This window comes from Mangifera indica, chromosome 9 (genome assembly GCF_011075055.1).
Source record: "Mangifera indica cultivar Alphonso chromosome 9, CATAS_Mindica_2.1, whole genome shotgun sequence".
Taxonomy (NCBI): Eukaryota; Viridiplantae; Streptophyta; class Magnoliopsida; order Sapindales; family Anacardiaceae; genus Mangifera; species Mangifera indica.
In genome coordinates, this window is record NC_058145.1 from 3,847,396 (window position 1) to 3,865,550 (window position 18,155).

Sequence of the window (18,155 nt, forward strand, 5' to 3'; positions counted from 1 at the left end):
AAACAAGTTCTTCTACATCCTTAATCTTGATTATGTATTTAGATTAAATATATAATTTGGTATTATATATACTATTGCGTGATTAAGTTGAATTAGAATTAATTCTTACAATCCTAAACATATCCGGTAAATTCAATTTGTTACCAGACAAATCTCAAAAATGTACTTAATTTCCATTGAAAACCCCAACTCAAAGATATTTTCATAAACCCTAAAGATACCGGAGAAAGAACCCTAAACCCATAACACTTGCCTACTATGTAAAACGTTTGTTCCACGAAATTTATCAATTTTAGTGCATATCAAAATATTATAAATTTCGGCAAGGTCAAACTATACATATTAATGGTTTATTAAAAAATTAGTTTAATATAGACATAAAAATCTCTGTAAAATCATTTATTTCAAAGACCACAAACACTACCAAGAATTTCCAAATTTGACAGATTAAGTTTCTAAAAACTTTAATAAATTATATATAATTTATAAAATTATGAAATTTAATGAAATCAAACTAGACGTATTATTTTTCTTATTAAAAATTCAGCTTAAAAAGGATATAAAAACCTCGCCATAACCATTTTCTTCATGACTACGAATACTGCAAAACAATTTATAGATTTGATAGTTCAAGCTTTTACAAAATTTAATAAATTTTTTATAATTTATAAAATTATTAAATTTGGTACAAATCAAACTAGACTTTATTTTTTAATTAAAAAATTCAGCTTAAGATTGATTTTAAAACCTTTCTAAAACTATTTTCTTTGACATGCCAATTTCTAGTTTTGATATTTTTAGCTTTTAGAAAGTTTAATAAATTTTTTCTAATTTATAAAATTTCAAAAATTATAGACAAAGTTACTAACATGCTTTGGAATATCCTATATAGTTTTCTTTTTAAATTTTTTAATAACATTATAAAACAATAATTTAAATTCATATAACCAGCTTGTAAACTATGTTGAAATTTGAGGTTTTATACAATTCTATAAATAAGTATTATAAAAGTGATAATTACCCTTTTTATTAACAAAACAACAATTTCCTTAGTCATAATAATGTTACAAATAATTTTTTTTTAAATAATACTTTCACAGTTTACGTATGAATATGTTATTATAAAAAAAATTGATACTTTAAAGAATTAAGATACTTCTTCTTAGTTTTAATTTAAAATCACTCAATCACATGATGATACGCATAAATGTGGACATATTTATATATCTAAAATAGATACACATGGTTTTATTGAAAAAGTAAATAACATCAAATATATAAAATAGAATAAGGATACTTTTGTAATTACAAAACATTAAAGAAGCTCAGAATAAGCTTATAGGAAAAGAAAAGTTCAAAATTTAAATTTCTCTGGGGAGAAGCAAAATAGCATATTTTAAATTTTATAAATGCAAATGACGTAAGAAAATTTGGCCAAAGGACTTTTTCTAAAATTCCCTCTCATTAGTTTTGAAAATTTTATACCCAACTATTTATGAATTTTTGTAGTTAGAATTAGTAATAAAATCGTCATTTAGTAAAAATATTTTTAAAAACTAAAAAAAAATCACATTCCCTCCTCCCAAGTTTAAAATCTAACAATTCTTTCTCCCCCCCAAAAGTTTCAATCTCCTCTCTCCAATAACAATCCCTTCTCCAACCATTGATATCCACCATTGATATCCTTCCTCCTAGTCTCTCCACTACCCTCCCTAACATTTTTCATCTCCAAATTTGACGAAGATGATAAGGAGACTACTAGGAGAAGAAACCAGGAGGGAGAGAAAAAGTTGATGTCCGAAGAAAGGATTGTCACTGGAGAAAGGAGATCAAAACCCTAGGGGGAAAATAGTGATTTTTCAAACCTTTGGCGGTGGTGGAGAGGAAATTGTTAGATTTTTAAAATTGGAGAAGAAATGCAATAAATTTTTAATTTTTTCAAATATTTTTGTTAAATAACTATTTTACCCCTAACATTTAACTACAAAAATTAATAAATTGATAGGTATTTAAGATTTTCAAAATTAATGGATAAAAATTTGGGAAAACGCTAATTTTTGGGTGAGAATAAATCCTTTGGCTAAGAAAATTTCTAAATTGTTCTTTTAGCTGTTAGCCTAACCTAAACATACTCTTAATCTAAAGTTCTTTTTTTTTTTTTTTCTAGAAGTTAACTTATTATGAGGCAAACTATGGTACTCCTAAACTAAGCTTTAAAATTTTTATTACAAGCAATGTTATACACATATATTTTTTTTCTACATAAAATTATACAAATATGATATATTATTATATGATCGGGTATTACTTTTTTTTTCAAAATCATCTAATCACATAATGACAAATCATTTGTATACACAAATTATATACTAAAAATATGTACACATAGTTTTATTATTTTATTATCACCTGCTAATATTTTACTATATTGTTGTTATTTTTTCATGAAAAATCACATTGTGATTTGCAATGTTTTAGTTCATATTAACTTTTGTTTTATTTAATATTTAATTTTAATAGTGAAAGGCCAGCTTTCATTTTAAATGTTATCTAAAAATTGGCCACGGGATTATTTCCCGTCTAAGATTTAGTGAAATAACAAATTCTTAATTGTTAATTTTTAAAAACTCAAATATTTACCTTTTTATTAAACTTTATTATTATAATGAAGGGTAAAAATATTATTTAGCTAAAAATATAAAAAAATAAAAATTTATCACATTCCTCTCTTGGTTTAAAAATGTAACAATTTTTTCATACCTAAGGTTTGAAAAGTGATAATTTTACCCCTAGGGTTTTTTCTCTTCCTCTTCGACAAACATCTCCTTCCCAGTCGTTCGCATTCTCCCTCTTGGTTGGCTTTTCTCTTGTTCCCGGTCCCTCTGTTGCCCTCCCCTAGCCATTTTCGTTTGAGACAAAAATGATTTGTCATCTTTCTCTAAGATGAAGACATCCAAGGAGGGTCATAGAGAGATCAAAAGAGAGAGAAAAGCCTACTAAGAAGGAAAGCGCTAAAAGGCGGGAAGGATATGTTTACCAAAAAAGAGGAGAAAAAAAACTCTACAAGGAAAATTATCACTTTTCAAACTTTGGATAAAGAGAAATTATTAGATTTTTAAACTCAGGGAAATGGGGGATGTAATAAATTTTCGGTTCTTTTTAATATTTTTAACTGAATAAAATTTTTATCTTTAATCCTAATAGTAAATTCTAATAAAATTATGAGTATTTAGGTTTTTGAAAGTTAAAAGGTGGAAATTTGTCATTTCACTAAACATTGGGTGGGACATAGTCCTTTAGCCTTAAAAATTCATATAAACTTAATTTCTTACAATATTCTACTGAAGATTATCTAGCATTCAATATGGCATTATATTACATAATGTAATTTAAATAATATATTACAATATCGTTTGCATAACATTGTTTTATTTTTATTTTTTCAACTTTGAAATTAAAGTTTAGCATAATCCTGTTAATTTTATGTAATATGGAATAAGTCTTTCTTCTCCACCAATCCCTTGGGAAGTGTATAAAATGTGTTTATAATATGATTTTTTTTTTCTTGGTAACAATTTTCTTTAATTACAATTTTGTAATTTATGAAAATTATTGAAGATGACATGAAAGTTACTTATTTGTTAATTAATTTGATAACGCTGATCTTTTTCACATTTTTGCAAATTTTTTTTTTGTTTTTAAGTTTTATAATGCATGTTACTTGATTATATTGTTATTATAAGCTCATTTATACAGTAATAACATAGTGATAATTGTTTCTAGCCAAAGGCTTCTAAATGTGCTTAAGAACTTAGTGATTAAATTTCTACTGCATGTGAAAAGGTAAGATGAATTCATACAAAAATCTTTTGTAATGGTTGCTAAAAACATTAAATATAAATATACAATATATTGACAAAAACAATGAATAATAAATAATAGGGAAATGAAAAAATAAGGTTTCACCCTGTTAACTAAAAAACAATTAAAAAATAATTAATTAAAATTTAAACCTAATATCCCGTTTATTAATCTCAACATGGATAGATTGTTAAAACACAACAAAATGAATTGTTAGTAATTGGAGAAATGGAATCGATGATAATATAATATAAAAACATTATAACACACATAACACATTACCTTTTATGATCTATTTTATTTTTTATTATGTTTTGGTCACTTTGAAGTCATTCTCTTTCATAATAAATAGTAATCGATGATAACGCTGATCATTTTTATGATCAACCAATTTTATTGATCATTTCAATAATCAATTTTATAATGACTAAGATTAGTAAAAATAAAATGTTTAGTAGAAAAATTTATATTAACACTCTATAAAATTCGTATTAAAATACTCTCCTAAATTTTGATATATTTTATTTAACATCCTTGTATAATGTCTGATATTAAAATACTCTATATATTTTTTAAAAATATTATTTAGACCTCTCATATATTGTCAAATATCAAAATATTTTTATATTTTTTTAATATTCATCCTAAGGCACAATTATATATAAATATATAAAATATGATAACTTTATATTGGCATCTATGTTTTGTATATAAAATGCCCCATATTAAAGTGGGGACTTCATATTCAATATTATCCAATAAAATAACAAATAAGTAAATTTCATGTCTTCTTTAATAATTTTCATAAAATTACAAAATGGTAACTAAAGAAAATAGTTATAAAATGGAGGCCAAACATTATAATACATATGATACACTACCAAACATCGTTTAACATTCTGCATAGTATTATAAAATACAATTTTTTTTATCCTGATCAACTCTTAAATAATATTTTAGTATAAGTTTTGTTTATATTTTTTAAAATTGACAATATACCAACCCAGAGCTGTGAGCAGCCAAGCTTTCATATTTTCCAATTCCCAACCCAATTGTTTCTGACCTTCTGTTGTGCTTTACCAGTCTATCCGCGTCAATCGTCAACCATAAGAATTAAGAGGCCCCAACCAATTATTTCATTTTCAGCGAAGAAAAAACAAAAAAAAGGTCAAGTGACAGGATATTGCCTTGAGTGACCTAATATATATTTGAAGGTAAACACTGTCTAACATAAAATATGATAAAAATGTTTGGTTCTGACTTCTTGGGAAACGAGCTGTTATTCTGGTGATGATGGTCTTTCAATTCTGATTCTCTTACGAATATATGTTGAAAATCTTTGTATGTATACGTGGGATCTCTCTTATCCATTTTAAAAAAAAAAAGTTTTAATATTTCATGAATTGGAAATTGAGCAATTTTTTAAACAAACTTTGTTTTTGCAGTTGGAATATTTTGGAGTATCTGTACATAATTACACAGTAAACCGTTTATTTTGTAATAATTTAACCGTTTAAAATTTGTGTTTAATGTTAATCTTTATTAACAGGTTATCATTTATATTTATATAAGGTAATTTTTTAGTACAAAAAAAGAAAGATTACAAAAAAGTACCTAAAGTATTATTAAATATAATTAGTGTGTATTTGGTTAAATTGTCACATATAAATATTTATTATATTTGATTAATAATATTAAAAAAATTTTGGATATTATTCAACTTAAATATCTTCAATATATTAAACTAAATCAAAGATGTGAAACTATAGCATATTAAAGGCAAGGGCTTGATGAGAATTGACAAATTGTAGTAAATCAAAAGTTTTAGGGTTGAAAATGAGTCCAACACTTCTTTTTTTTTTTTCGTCTCAACTAATATTGGTTAACCTTTAAAAAAGGGATTAACAAAATTGATAGAATATTAAAATCTTTAAGGATAAATTATGGATTCGAATTTCTATCATGTTTATGAAACTCTTTAATTAATTACTTATAAAAAAAATTAATTATACAAATATTAAAACTTTTAAGAATAAGTCATGGGCTCAAGCTTAAATCATACCTGTGAACTTTCTAAATAATTTCTTAAAAAAAATTGAAATTACGTGTTGTTCTCATCTCGCTCAAACCATTTCTAGATCCAATGAAATTGATTGCTTCTTATATTGGTTGAACCATCTGACAAAATCAACAAAATGGATTTTACTATTATGGAATTGACATAATGAATATTACCCTTAAGAAAATCGATGAATTACTCTAGATTTTGATGTCTTTCACGAAGGATCTTAGCTTTTTTCAACGAAAGATTATAGTGTTTGATGTTAGTGGGTGGTGGCCATTGGTGGAAAACGTAATTTTAATTTAGAATAAGGGTATTATTGTTTTAATGATTGTCTAAGGGTAAAATAACTATAAATTTAATTAAAAATGAGAATATTTTCATTTTAACAATTTAATAATAATGAAATTATAATAAAATTAAAATATGTTAATAATATTTTGATATAAAAATAAAGACAGTAATTAAATTATTTTATATATTATTTTAATAATAAAAAATTTAATATTTTATTAGTTGACAAAATCATGTCAAATAATAGATAACATCTTGAACTAATAAATGTGCTTTGGACCTTTATTAAGATGACCTTTTACCTACATTCATCAATATATATTTTTTTTAATGACAAAACAATATTTTATAAAAATATTTAAAAACAGGTAATTCTCAGTCAAAATTCATGCATCTCTTCTTGATTAGATAGTTAGTTGCGAGATGTCATCGATTACGTACATCTAATTAGTTCAAAACATGGACTAATTATTCTAATCTACTGTATTATTATCCTAGGATAGCCATATGTAACCTAACTGAACCCAACAGCAGTACAATAAGTTGTCTCTCTCCTAACAGAATCCAGTCTAATAGCAAAAGGTCCCAGGAGGAAAATTCTTAGTGGGAAACCTCGTCGATTTTTCTTCAGTTTAGTTAGCGGAAATGCAACACAAGGCAATTAAACAATTTTGAAAGTAAACCCTCTTTCCTTATTAAAATATAGAACAACTTGGTCAATTATAACCTGCAAGCCACGAAAAGAAGCAATTACTAAATAATATGTTCTTTAATGTCAGAGGTAATTAATGAAAACGGTGCGTTTTATTTCAAATTGCACTGTTTCATTAAGGAAATAAGTAACGAAAATTAGAGTCCTCTTACATTTTAGACTCTTCAAAAAAATTGCTATGGTTATGCTGCCCCTTTTCTCTCTCAACTGTATGTAGCAAGGATTTGGCAGTCAACTTGCATCGATTAACGACCAAGACAGCTGCCTATTGTTTCGTTTCTTTTATATGACTTGTTCAGTGATTGTGATAAATCTCGACAGCAAACCTCAGACTGGTTTATTTGATCTATAAATGTCTTGTAAATTCAGATTTGAAATATTGAATATAGAAAAGAAATTTCTAGTAATTTTCTTTGATTTCCGATTCTTGGTAATTTACTTTCATCTGTAATTGAATTTGTATGAATAATAAACGAACTTGCATAACTAGAAGCAATCAAACCAACTAGGAAATGTTCAACAAAGAGAAATGATTTATAAAAATTAAAATTGAATGAATAGTTCGTATTGAGTAAGACTATCTTCATTAATTAATAATGAATTTAAATTTGTGTACAAATATGTCACTCTATCACGACATAAAAACAAAAATTAATACTCAGTCATTAATTATTCATTATAGTTTTACCAATTCATATTATACATCTTATAATAACATACACTTGTTGAGATCAAAAGAAGAAAAGAATAAAAAAACCTATATTGAAAATTACTCTTCAAACGGAGGCAAGACTTTCTTGGTACTGAAACGCAGAAGTACCCACAAAATCAAAATCCGTCACTTGTTCATTTCCATTTTTACTTCCACCTTGATGTTCAGAATCACTTGAAGCAAAATCATGGATCTTCTTGAAACTCTTGTCCTTGAAATTGTAACGTATTATCTTTCCAGGTAAATGCACCACCAAATATGAATCGTCATCGTTTTCTTCCCTTACAACACATAATGTCGAGAATAGATAGTAATCCAAGTCCGTCTGCAAGTTCTTGATCATCTCAGGATAAGATGTTACAATTTGACTAAGATCAACCTGATACTTCACAACCCACCTGCAGAAATCTTCTTTTTTCTCCATTTCGTAGATGTTGAATATAGTGTTGAAAGGGCTGTAAATTTCAATAAGATGCAAACGGCCTCGAGATGCTCCTAAGTACCAACTCCACTTCTCACCCAATTCACTAACATTTGGAGGCATTGGTATTTCTCGGACTTCCTCTTTATCCAAGTCAAAATATATAGATGGGCTCCAAGATTTGCACCAGTAGATGGCATTGTTCCAGAAAACACCCTCCATGAAAAATGGCCCATTTGGATAATTGAAAGAGGAATTGCATACTCTCCAGGTCCTGGTTTGGGATGAGAAAACCTCTATCTGAATTGAACTTTCAGAATTAAAACAATCTTTCACGCAAACCACTTTGTAGTAAGGTGATTTTGAAGGATCAAATGCTAAGACAACATCACGATACAGTGCCCCGTTGTCATTAGCAATAGGAGGAAGCATAGTGCATTTGTTTGTGGCTGGGTTGTACACAAAATAGTTGGGGCGACGAGCATTTTCTTGCAAAGAACTGCACAATAACAGGCCATTGCAGGATTGTTTGATGTGAATCCGAGATGGGATATCTTCGAAAGTGAGAGATTTAAAGGGGGCAGGAGAAGGATTGGAGCCAAGATTGATGAAGTTATATCCTTGACTGTTGTTGCGGGGCATAAGGAGGCCACTGATGGGTTTGGGGAGACGGCTGAGACGGAGGGAGAAGTTGGGACTGGTGATGATGGACAGCCAGTTTTTGGAAACGGATTTGAAACTGAGCAAAGATTTGACAGGGAGGCAAACGAGTATTTCAGTTAAGAGATCTTCATTGTTTGCAATGATTTCTGCAGACAGTGAAGACTGGTAATGGGAATACGAAGATAAGGCCGCCATTGCTATAGTTTTCTCTGAGTTCAATAGAGCTTGAATGGATTGATATTTCTGCTTGGTTTGGTTACAAAGACATGGAAAGATGCTTATATAGCTGAATGAGAAGCTTGGTGGAAGCAAAGCCAGTTGATAACTTTTTTGAAACCCCAGTAGTTGACCAAGTCAATTCAAAGCCTCGGCAAGTTGTTTTTAGTGCAATTTTTTGAGGCCAAATCCCCCTATCTTAGTTGCTACCTTTTCACTTTAAAAATTTTAGTTATCTATCTATGAGCGGTTAAAATTAACAAAACTCTAATCTCTTAAAATTTTAATTTTTTTTCTTTTAAACCTAAAAATAAACTATTTTTCTCATATGCCAAATTTTAAAAAATGATATTTTCTCCTTAGGATTTAATTTTCAATCTCTGACATTATCTCTAACACTTCTCCTGTAGCATCTCATTTCTTTTCCTCTAGTGATCGTTTTTTCACCATCTTCCCCTTCGACCGATAGTTCTAGACCCACCATCTTCGTCTCTCTGATGTCTCATTTTCATCGGATATTTTCTTTGTTTTTCTAATAAAGCTAAGATTTATTTTTTACATTAATCGGTATCGTTCAAGCTTTCAAATCAAAAAAGCTTAACCACCAGAGAAAGAGGAGGCATCGATAGATATTCATCATGGATGATAGCATCGGATTTGAAGTCAGAGATATAAAAATTAAACCCTAAAGGGGAATCGTCATTCTTTAAAACTTGAGTTAGGGAAAAACTTTTAATTTTTAAGATTTAAAAGAGAAAAAAAATTAAATAGTTTATTTTTAATATTATAAATAAAATGATAGTTTTCTTTGTAAAATTATTAATTTTAACTATTTATAAATAGATATTTAAAATTTTCAAATTTAGATAATAGAAACTGAGATAGGACTATACTTTAGGTGGGACTAAGACGTTTGGCCATTCTTTTGCCATCAATCCTGGTCAACCTCCACTAAAACGAGATGACAGAAGGTAGGTGAATTTTTTGTGGCTTTCAGAAATATTATATTGGATTTTGATGTGAACAAGTTAACTACATAAAATTTACCAGAGTTAAAAATCTAAATCCGTGTGCGTGCTGCTGTCTGATTTGAATAATTCATGGAAATAACTGAATTTATAATTAATGTGTATTGTCCGACTCAGAATCAAGGCTTAAAAAAAAGTATCAAGGCACCCAATAATTTAGAATAATTACTATTTAAAAAAATATATTATATTATATTATATTATATTAACAGGATAAATATTACTTGAACTCTTTAAACGAAATTTTAGATTTATTTATTTTATCTTTTTCTAATTAAATATATCATTAATTTTAAGTATCTAATTAGTTGTTTAACATATAATCATATAATAATATATTATTTATATATCTAATTAAGTATTTAAAATTATATATACATAATATTGTGGTAAACCCAAGTGAGAAATGAATCTATAAAAATACATGAATATTAGGGGTCAACAAAGCCGGTTAACTGAACCTGTTAACCGGTTTTATAGATCGAATCAAAATTTTGATTTTATAAAAATTACTAATCAAAACTTAATCATTTTACATATTAACCAATTTATAACCGAATCAAAATTGTTGGACAATCAATCTGAAATTTTGGTTACCTGATTTTGAACCAAATCTTAATATTAATATTTCAAAATTTCAGTTACACGCTAACTATTTAAAGACATCCGAGGAAAAGAAAAAAAAAGTCCAAGGAAAGCAAAAGATAAAACACATGTTTTTTTAAAATAAATATTTGACTTTCATGTTAATAGTAAAAGACAAGTTTAAATTTTTTATTATTTTTTAAATTTAAAAACCGAACCGGTTATTAGATAACCAATTTCTCAATTTAATCAAACTAAAAACTAAACTGAATTTTCGATTTTCATAATATTTTGACTAGGTAATTGAACTGATTTTATAAGTACCTTATTTTTCAGTTTGGATACTGATTCAGTTTGATTATCGAAATTTTTTAAGCACCATTATTGAATATAGCTATCAAATTGTGAAAGATAATATTATATATATTTATTTTGAATATATAAATAAATATTTATTTATTTATATTATCATATAATTAAGTATTATTTTATTTATAATTTATTATTATTTAATTATATAATAATATTTATTTATTTATACATTTAAAATAATATATAATTTTATTTAATTAAATATGATTTAGGTATATTTGGGATGTTTTATTTTGACCGGAATTTCATAGAATGAGTCAGCTTGATGTGGTAAACGCTAATCTTTGCCCGACTCATCGTTTCTATCAATCTCTCTCTCTTTCTCTTTCAGAGGGGTGGGGCTCAGGTTTTTCAATATTGGAAAAATAATTATAATTTATAACCAGGTCAAATAGAACCTGCAGGCCAAGGATTTACGTAGAAGGTTGAAGGATACAGCTTTCTATAGCTGAACCTGCAGGCCAATTAATTGGTTTTTATTATTTTATTGAATTTAAATAATAGGTAAATGAAGATAGTGTCTTTTACTTTTAAATTTTAACAAAATGAACAAATCTATAAATCATTTACTGAATTCATCGGACATCCCAATTCACTAAAATCAGGATCTATAATATTAAAACTAGTCAGCTTACTTAAGATTTAACCCATATAAAAAACTAGGGTTTTTTCTGCTGGGGTTTGCATATTTAAAAGAAATTTTTAATTATATTTTATTTTATCTTTAATTTAAATTATTTAATTTATTAATTTAAATCTCTATATAAAATTAGGTGTACATATAATTTTATTATTTTTAAAATAAACTCAGTATTGTTATTATCTCACTGTGCTTTTAATTATAGTTTATATTTTTAAATTCAGGTTCATTTCATTTAGGATTTTTATTTCCATAGCTTTAATAATAGATTTTCATCAAATAAATAAATATTTTAATGATTTTAAAGATTTTATAAAATCAGGGTTTATACAAGAATTATAAGTTGAAAATACAAAATAGAGTATAATTGTATTTAGAAATTATTACCTTTTTTAAAAGTAATTTTTATTAAGGTTAAAGTTGAACAAAAAATATTAAAGTGGGGATACTACTATAACGAGCAATATTTTGCATACCTAATTTAAATATATAAATAGATATATATTTATATGAGTAATTATGTGATTGGTTATTACTTTATTTTTAATTTAAAATAACTTAATTACATTATAACATATAAATATGTACTTATTTATGTATTTAGAATAAGTTGATAGAGGCTCAAAATCACTTCTCTAAATATATATAAATTTCCATATATTTTATGTTTAATATATTTTCCAATATAAGTGTTTTAAAACTACAATAATTTGAAAAAAAAAAATTGATTAAAAAGAAAGTGATACGTGTCAAAATAAAAACAAATGGCAACATATAAGTCAAAATAAAGAAAAATAGAAAAAAAAATTTAAGCAGTACTCTATATTTTAGTTTCAATTTTTAAATATATATCACTTTATTTTAATTTAAATAATTATATAAATTTTAATTATTTTAAAATTTTCCGATGTATATATTGTTTTATTTCTATTTTTTTTTTTAACAATAAAATCACTTATATATGGATAGTTCAATCATTCAAAGTTAACAGTTTTACTTTTACACCATTAAATGTCTTCTTATTATCATTTTTAATAGAATAATATTATATACATAATTTTTATATAAAATTTTATATGTAAATAATGACATATCATTATATAATTAAACATTTAAAAATTAAAAATATAATAACACTCAATCATATAGTAATATATTATTATTTATGTATAAAGTTATATATAAATATTATGCACATAATATTATTGTTTTTAATTTTTTTGTTAAATTTTTGATAAAAATTAATAACCCTTTCACAAAAACTATGTGAAAAGTTTATGTTTTTGTAATATTAAAAATACAAAAACGAAAAAATTTTATCTACTCATTTATAATACCTAATATATACATGTACACCGAATATGGTAAATTGGGTGCAGTAGATATAAGTAATTTTTCAAATTTTTACAAGTGTGATAGAGGTTTGAATCTTAATTTTATATTTAAAAGTTTTAATGTTCAATTAATTTTGTTAAGTTAGAGTTTTTTTTTTTAAACTCAATTTTCATTTATTTCAATTTTTCTCATTTTTCACTATCATATTATTTGATTTTTATGAATAAAAATTAATTGGTTAAAATTATATTAGAATTTGTGTATATTATACTAAAATATAATAACCATATCTAAATATTTAATGAAAGAAGCCGAGGATTAATTTTTATATACTAATGCAAGTTATATAGTTGAATGGTCAATTTGATGTAACAATTATATATAAATATATGCATTACGATGCTCGCCGCGAATAATTAATAAGTCGTTTCAACTATGGCATTCCATAAAATAATTCCCATTGGATTTAAAACAATTTTTTTATTTTAACTTAAGAATGGGAAAGAAAGCAAACTACGTATTAATCAAGTTATTTTCTTTAGGCCAAAAGTCCTACTTTCTAAGTTTCAAAAAACTTAGATCCCACCGTCATCAGATTTTGTTTGTGAATTATATTAAGTAAAAGAGTTAAAAAGACTTTTTTTTTTTTATATATATATATTTTTTCTATTTTCTATTATTTTTATTTCACTTTTTCAAAGGATTATCATTTTATTTTAATAGATTTTCTAATCTCTACTATTAGTCAGGAAACCAAATCACCAAGCTCTTTCTTCTTTATTGCTGAAAGAAATTTAACTCTAATCTTTTTTATCTTGGACAACTTATGAGTTTATATCTTAGGGTCATAAGGATTGAACTTTGGTTGCTATTGATGGAGTCTCCAATAGGAGGGGCACAGGTAGGATCGAATTCGAAACAAGTTTATTCAGACTCACAACGAGTTTTGTTTGAATAAACTCGAATATGAATATGAGATAATGAGCTTGAGCTCGAGCCCGAGCCCTAACCCTAATATGAGCTTAGAAGTATGAATGAAAATGAACCCTTGCCTGAACCCAAATAGGTATTTTGCTCGGCTTGCAAGCCAAACATGATTCGGTTTTGTTAATAAATAAACTTTGAAATAATATCATACAACCGAGTTTGTCGAGCCTGAGATGCGAGCCTAAGGCCTATTTGATAAGACTTTCTTTTTAAGGCAAAGAAATAGCCTGTAAGTTTATTAATTTTCTGCACACCCTGGTGTTAGACAATCCTAAGTTTAAATACCAGAACAAATAAACAAATTTACCTAAACTTAAGGCCACCAACGTCTAGTGATCCCTTAAGTTCAGCAACTTCCTATCCTAAACTTGAGGAATACTCAAAACCTATTCAACAACAACTACTACCTAATTGTGAGATATTTGCTCACTTATTTAACTGTTCATAAAATAATTAACTAACAATTACGTAAAACTCAGCTACGCCACCCTATAGTCATGCCACGTAGTCCTGGTATCACGCATTCTGGATGTGCATCCTGGTTGACGTTCTTAACATACTTCTTAACGTATCATTGCCCTCCCCTTGAAGTGGTACCTTGTCCTTAAGGTCCAGATTGACGAATCGATCTTTCAGCTGCCTTGTATTCTCCCATGTTGCATCCTCTTTTGGAAGATTCTTCCATTGTACCAAGCTTTCTTCCATCCATCCGGACCCTCTTCGAACTCAGCGTGTGTCCAAAATAGCCTCAGGAACTACTATGACCTTGCCATCATCCTTCATTGGTGGTAATTCAGAAGCAACAGGGTGGTCATTTCCTACATACTTCTTGAGCATAGAGACATGGAATACAGGATGTATACGGGCTCCCTCTAGCAACTTAAGTTTATAAGCAACTTTTCCGATCTTTGTCTCCACCTGATAAGGCCCGAAGTACCTGTTGGCTAGCTTTTGATGAGCCTGTTTATAGACGTTGTGTTGCCTATAAGGTTGTAATTTAAGCAATACCAAATCCCCCTGCTGAAATTCAACTTCTCTCCTCTTCAAATCTGCCAATTGCTTCATTCTATTAACCGCCACCTGTAATTGAGATTTAAGCTGCTTAAGGATGTTGTCTCGAGCTCTTAAGGCCTCGTCCACTTCATTGACAGGTGATGTGCCACTTGAGTAGTATGGAATGGTTGGTGGTGCTCTCCCATAGAGAGCTTGAAAGGGGGTCATTCCAATTGAGCTGTGGAAAGTGATATTATACCAAAATTCAGCCCAAGGAAGATAAGCACTCCATTTTTTTTGCTGTTGTGACACATAACAACGTAAGTACTGCTCCAAACACCGATTTACCACTTCGCTTTGTCCGTCCGTTTGAGGATGGTAGGATGTACTCATGTGAAGTTTGGTTCCTGATAGTTTGAAGAATTCTTGCCAAAAAAAACTAATAAAGATAGGGTCCCTATCACTTATAATTGATTTTGGCATCCCATGAAGCTTCACCACTCCCTCTACAAACTTGTCTGCAACCACTTTCGCAGTATACGAATATGATAGAGGTACGAAGTGAGTAAACTTACTCAATCGATCCACAATGACCATTATCGTGCTTTTCCCTTGAGAGATAAGAAGTCCTTCCACGAAATCCATGGTTATATCATCCCATACTTGACAAGGTATGGGTAATGGTTGCATGAGCCCGGCTGGTGATAGTGTTTCCGTCTTGTTTTTCTGGCAAACTACATAAGCAGCGACATATTGTTGGATCGACCGATGCATGCTCGGCCAATAGAATTGTTGTGCCAAGCGCTTGAACGTCCTTAATAGTCCAAAATGACCTCCGTAAGGGGTGCCATGAAATTCATGAAGAAGCTTTGGCACAATTGGAGAGTCTGACGGAATGACCACTTTATTTTTGTAGTAAATCAACCCATTTCGCCATGCATAAGGAGTTCCAAGTTTCTTTATAGCTTGCTGGCCTATCCGCACCATATAAGGATGTTGTTTTGCTTCATCTTTAATCTCATCCCACAAAGAAGCATGTGAAGCATACAAAGTATTAAGGCTAGGACTTTCTAACCTTCTTGATAAAGCATCTGCGGCTGAATTCTCCTTCCCAGGCTTATATGAGATCTCGTAGTCATACCCAAGGAGCTTAGACACCCATATTTGCTACTCAAGAGTGGTGATCCGCTGCTCTAACAAATACTTAAGGCTCATTTGATCAGTTTGGATGTAAAATTTACGTCCAAGAAGATATGGCCTCTAGGTTTTGATTGCTTGCACAATGACTAGCATTTCTTTCACGTAAATGGACCAGGCTTGCTTTGCAACTCCTAATGCTCGACTCATGTAAGCTATGGGTTTCCCTTGCTGACTAAGGACCGCTCCAATGCCTCCCTCTGATGCGTCTGTTTCTATAACAAAGGGAATATCAAAATTCGGCATAGCCAAGGTTGGGGTTGACACCATCGCTTGTTTCAACACTTCAAATGTGTCTTTGGCCTCTTTGGTCTATGAAAATTTACCCTTTTTTAGTAGATTGGTCAAGGGACGAGCTATGATTCCATAGTTTCGCACGAACTTCCTATAGTAACCAGTAAGGCCTAAAAAACCACGCAATTCAGTCACATTAGTGGGTTCAGGCCAATTAACCATAGCTTGTATCTTTTCTGAATCCACCTTTACCCCTTGCACCGAGACAATGTGACCCAAATATTCTATCTCTTGCTGACCGAAGGCACATTTGCGGAGTTTAATAAAAAATTTATAGCGTCTCAAGATTTCAAGGTTCTTTCGAACATGCTCAAGGTGTGTCGCCCAATCCGCACTATAAATTAAAATGTCGTCGAAGAAAACTAACACAAATTTCCGCAAAAAGGGTCGAAAAATTGAATTCATAAGAGATTGAAAAGTTGAAGGAGCATTACACAGTCCGAAGGGCATGGCCAAATATTCATAATGGCCATTGTGTGTGCGGAATGCTGTCTTATGAGTGTCCACAGGATGAACTCGCACCTGGTGATAGCCGGACACCAAATCCAATTTAGTAAAATAAGCAGCTTCATGTAGTTCATCCAACATATCTTCCATCGTTAGAATTGGAAATCTGTCTTTGATAGTGACTGCGTTAAGGGCCCTGTAGTCAGTGCAGAAGCGCCATGTTCCATCCTTTTTCTTTACTAGCAAAATGGGTGAAAAAAAGGGGCTAGTGCTAGTCCGAATTAATCCCATATTGAGCATATCCTGTACTTGTTTCTCTATCTCTGCCTTCTGAAAGTGGGCATATCTATAGGGTCTTATATTGACTGGCTCTATCCCCTCCTTAAGATTGATATAATGATCAATTTCACGTGAATGAGGTAGCTGTTTAAGTTCCTGGCATACATCCTCAAATTCTTGCAAGAAGGGTTGCATCTCTGTAGGAATTTCCGCTCCTACATCACACTGTAAACAAATCGCAAATAAAGAGTTCCCTTGCTTTACTTCTTTTGCTAGAGTACTGAGTTCAGTGGGTCGGATAGGCTTGCTATCCATTCCTTCCAATTGATGAGGTTGGCTTTCCCATATGAAATCCATTGTCATTCGTCTCCAGTCACACATAACCGTACCCAATTGGTCTAGCCAATGAATTCCTAACACCATGTCTAATCCGATTAGTGGTACGGAGTATAAGGTTAAGGTGAAGGGAATTCCTTGAAGCCATACTCTGACATTTTCGAACCTTCCTTGGCACTTAAGGGGTGCACCATTGGCTATATTTATATTAAAAGGCTGAGTTGGCACTGCTGGTAGTTGTAATAATTTTGCAATTTTTTCATTGATAAAGTTATATGTCAAGCCACTGTCAATAAGCACAACCAACTCAGCCGACCATCCGGTAAGGGCATGAAGTGAGATTTCTGGGTCATCTTGTTCCTCCTCATCATCTGGGTTTCCTTCCAGTAACAAGAGTTGCAGACCCTTACACTTGTGTCCTAGCACGAATTTATCATCACAATTAAAGCAAAGTCCTTGTGCTCTTCGTTTCTGCATTTCTTCCCATGATATTCGCTTCATTGGTGAGGCTGGCTTAGGATTGTTAGAAGTCATACTCCCTCCAACAGTGGTAGAGAATCGAGTCACCTTCTTTTGCTTGCTGAGTTATTCATCATTCATCCTGGCTAAGCCAATTGCTTCTTTGAGGGTCTTCGGTTTGAACATGCGAATTCCTTCAGCTATTTCAAACTTCAGTCCACCCATAAATGTTCCCAGTAAAGCCTTTTGAGTCCACCCCTGA

The 18,155-nt window shown here is 29.5% G+C and overlaps 1 protein-coding gene across 1 annotated transcript; it reads right to left on the minus strand.

The window, feature by feature from the left end:
* Positions 1-7,601: 7,601 nt before the first annotated feature.
* Positions 7,602-8,920, minus strand: LOC123225685 (F-box protein At5g07610-like). Its single transcript, XM_044649794.1, has one exon. It carries the CDS (start codon positions 8,918-8,920, stop codon positions 7,706-7,708), a length of 1,215 nt encoding a protein of 404 aa, XP_044505729.1. The 3' UTR covers positions 7,602-7,705.
* Positions 8,921-18,155: the final 9,235 nt, after the last annotated feature.

Excerpts from the sequence above, each read along its gene's own strand:
- LOC123225685 (XM_044649794.1), bottom strand. The coding sequence starts at position 8,920 with ATGGCGGCCTTATCTTCGTATTCCCATTACCAGTCTTCACTGTCTGCA.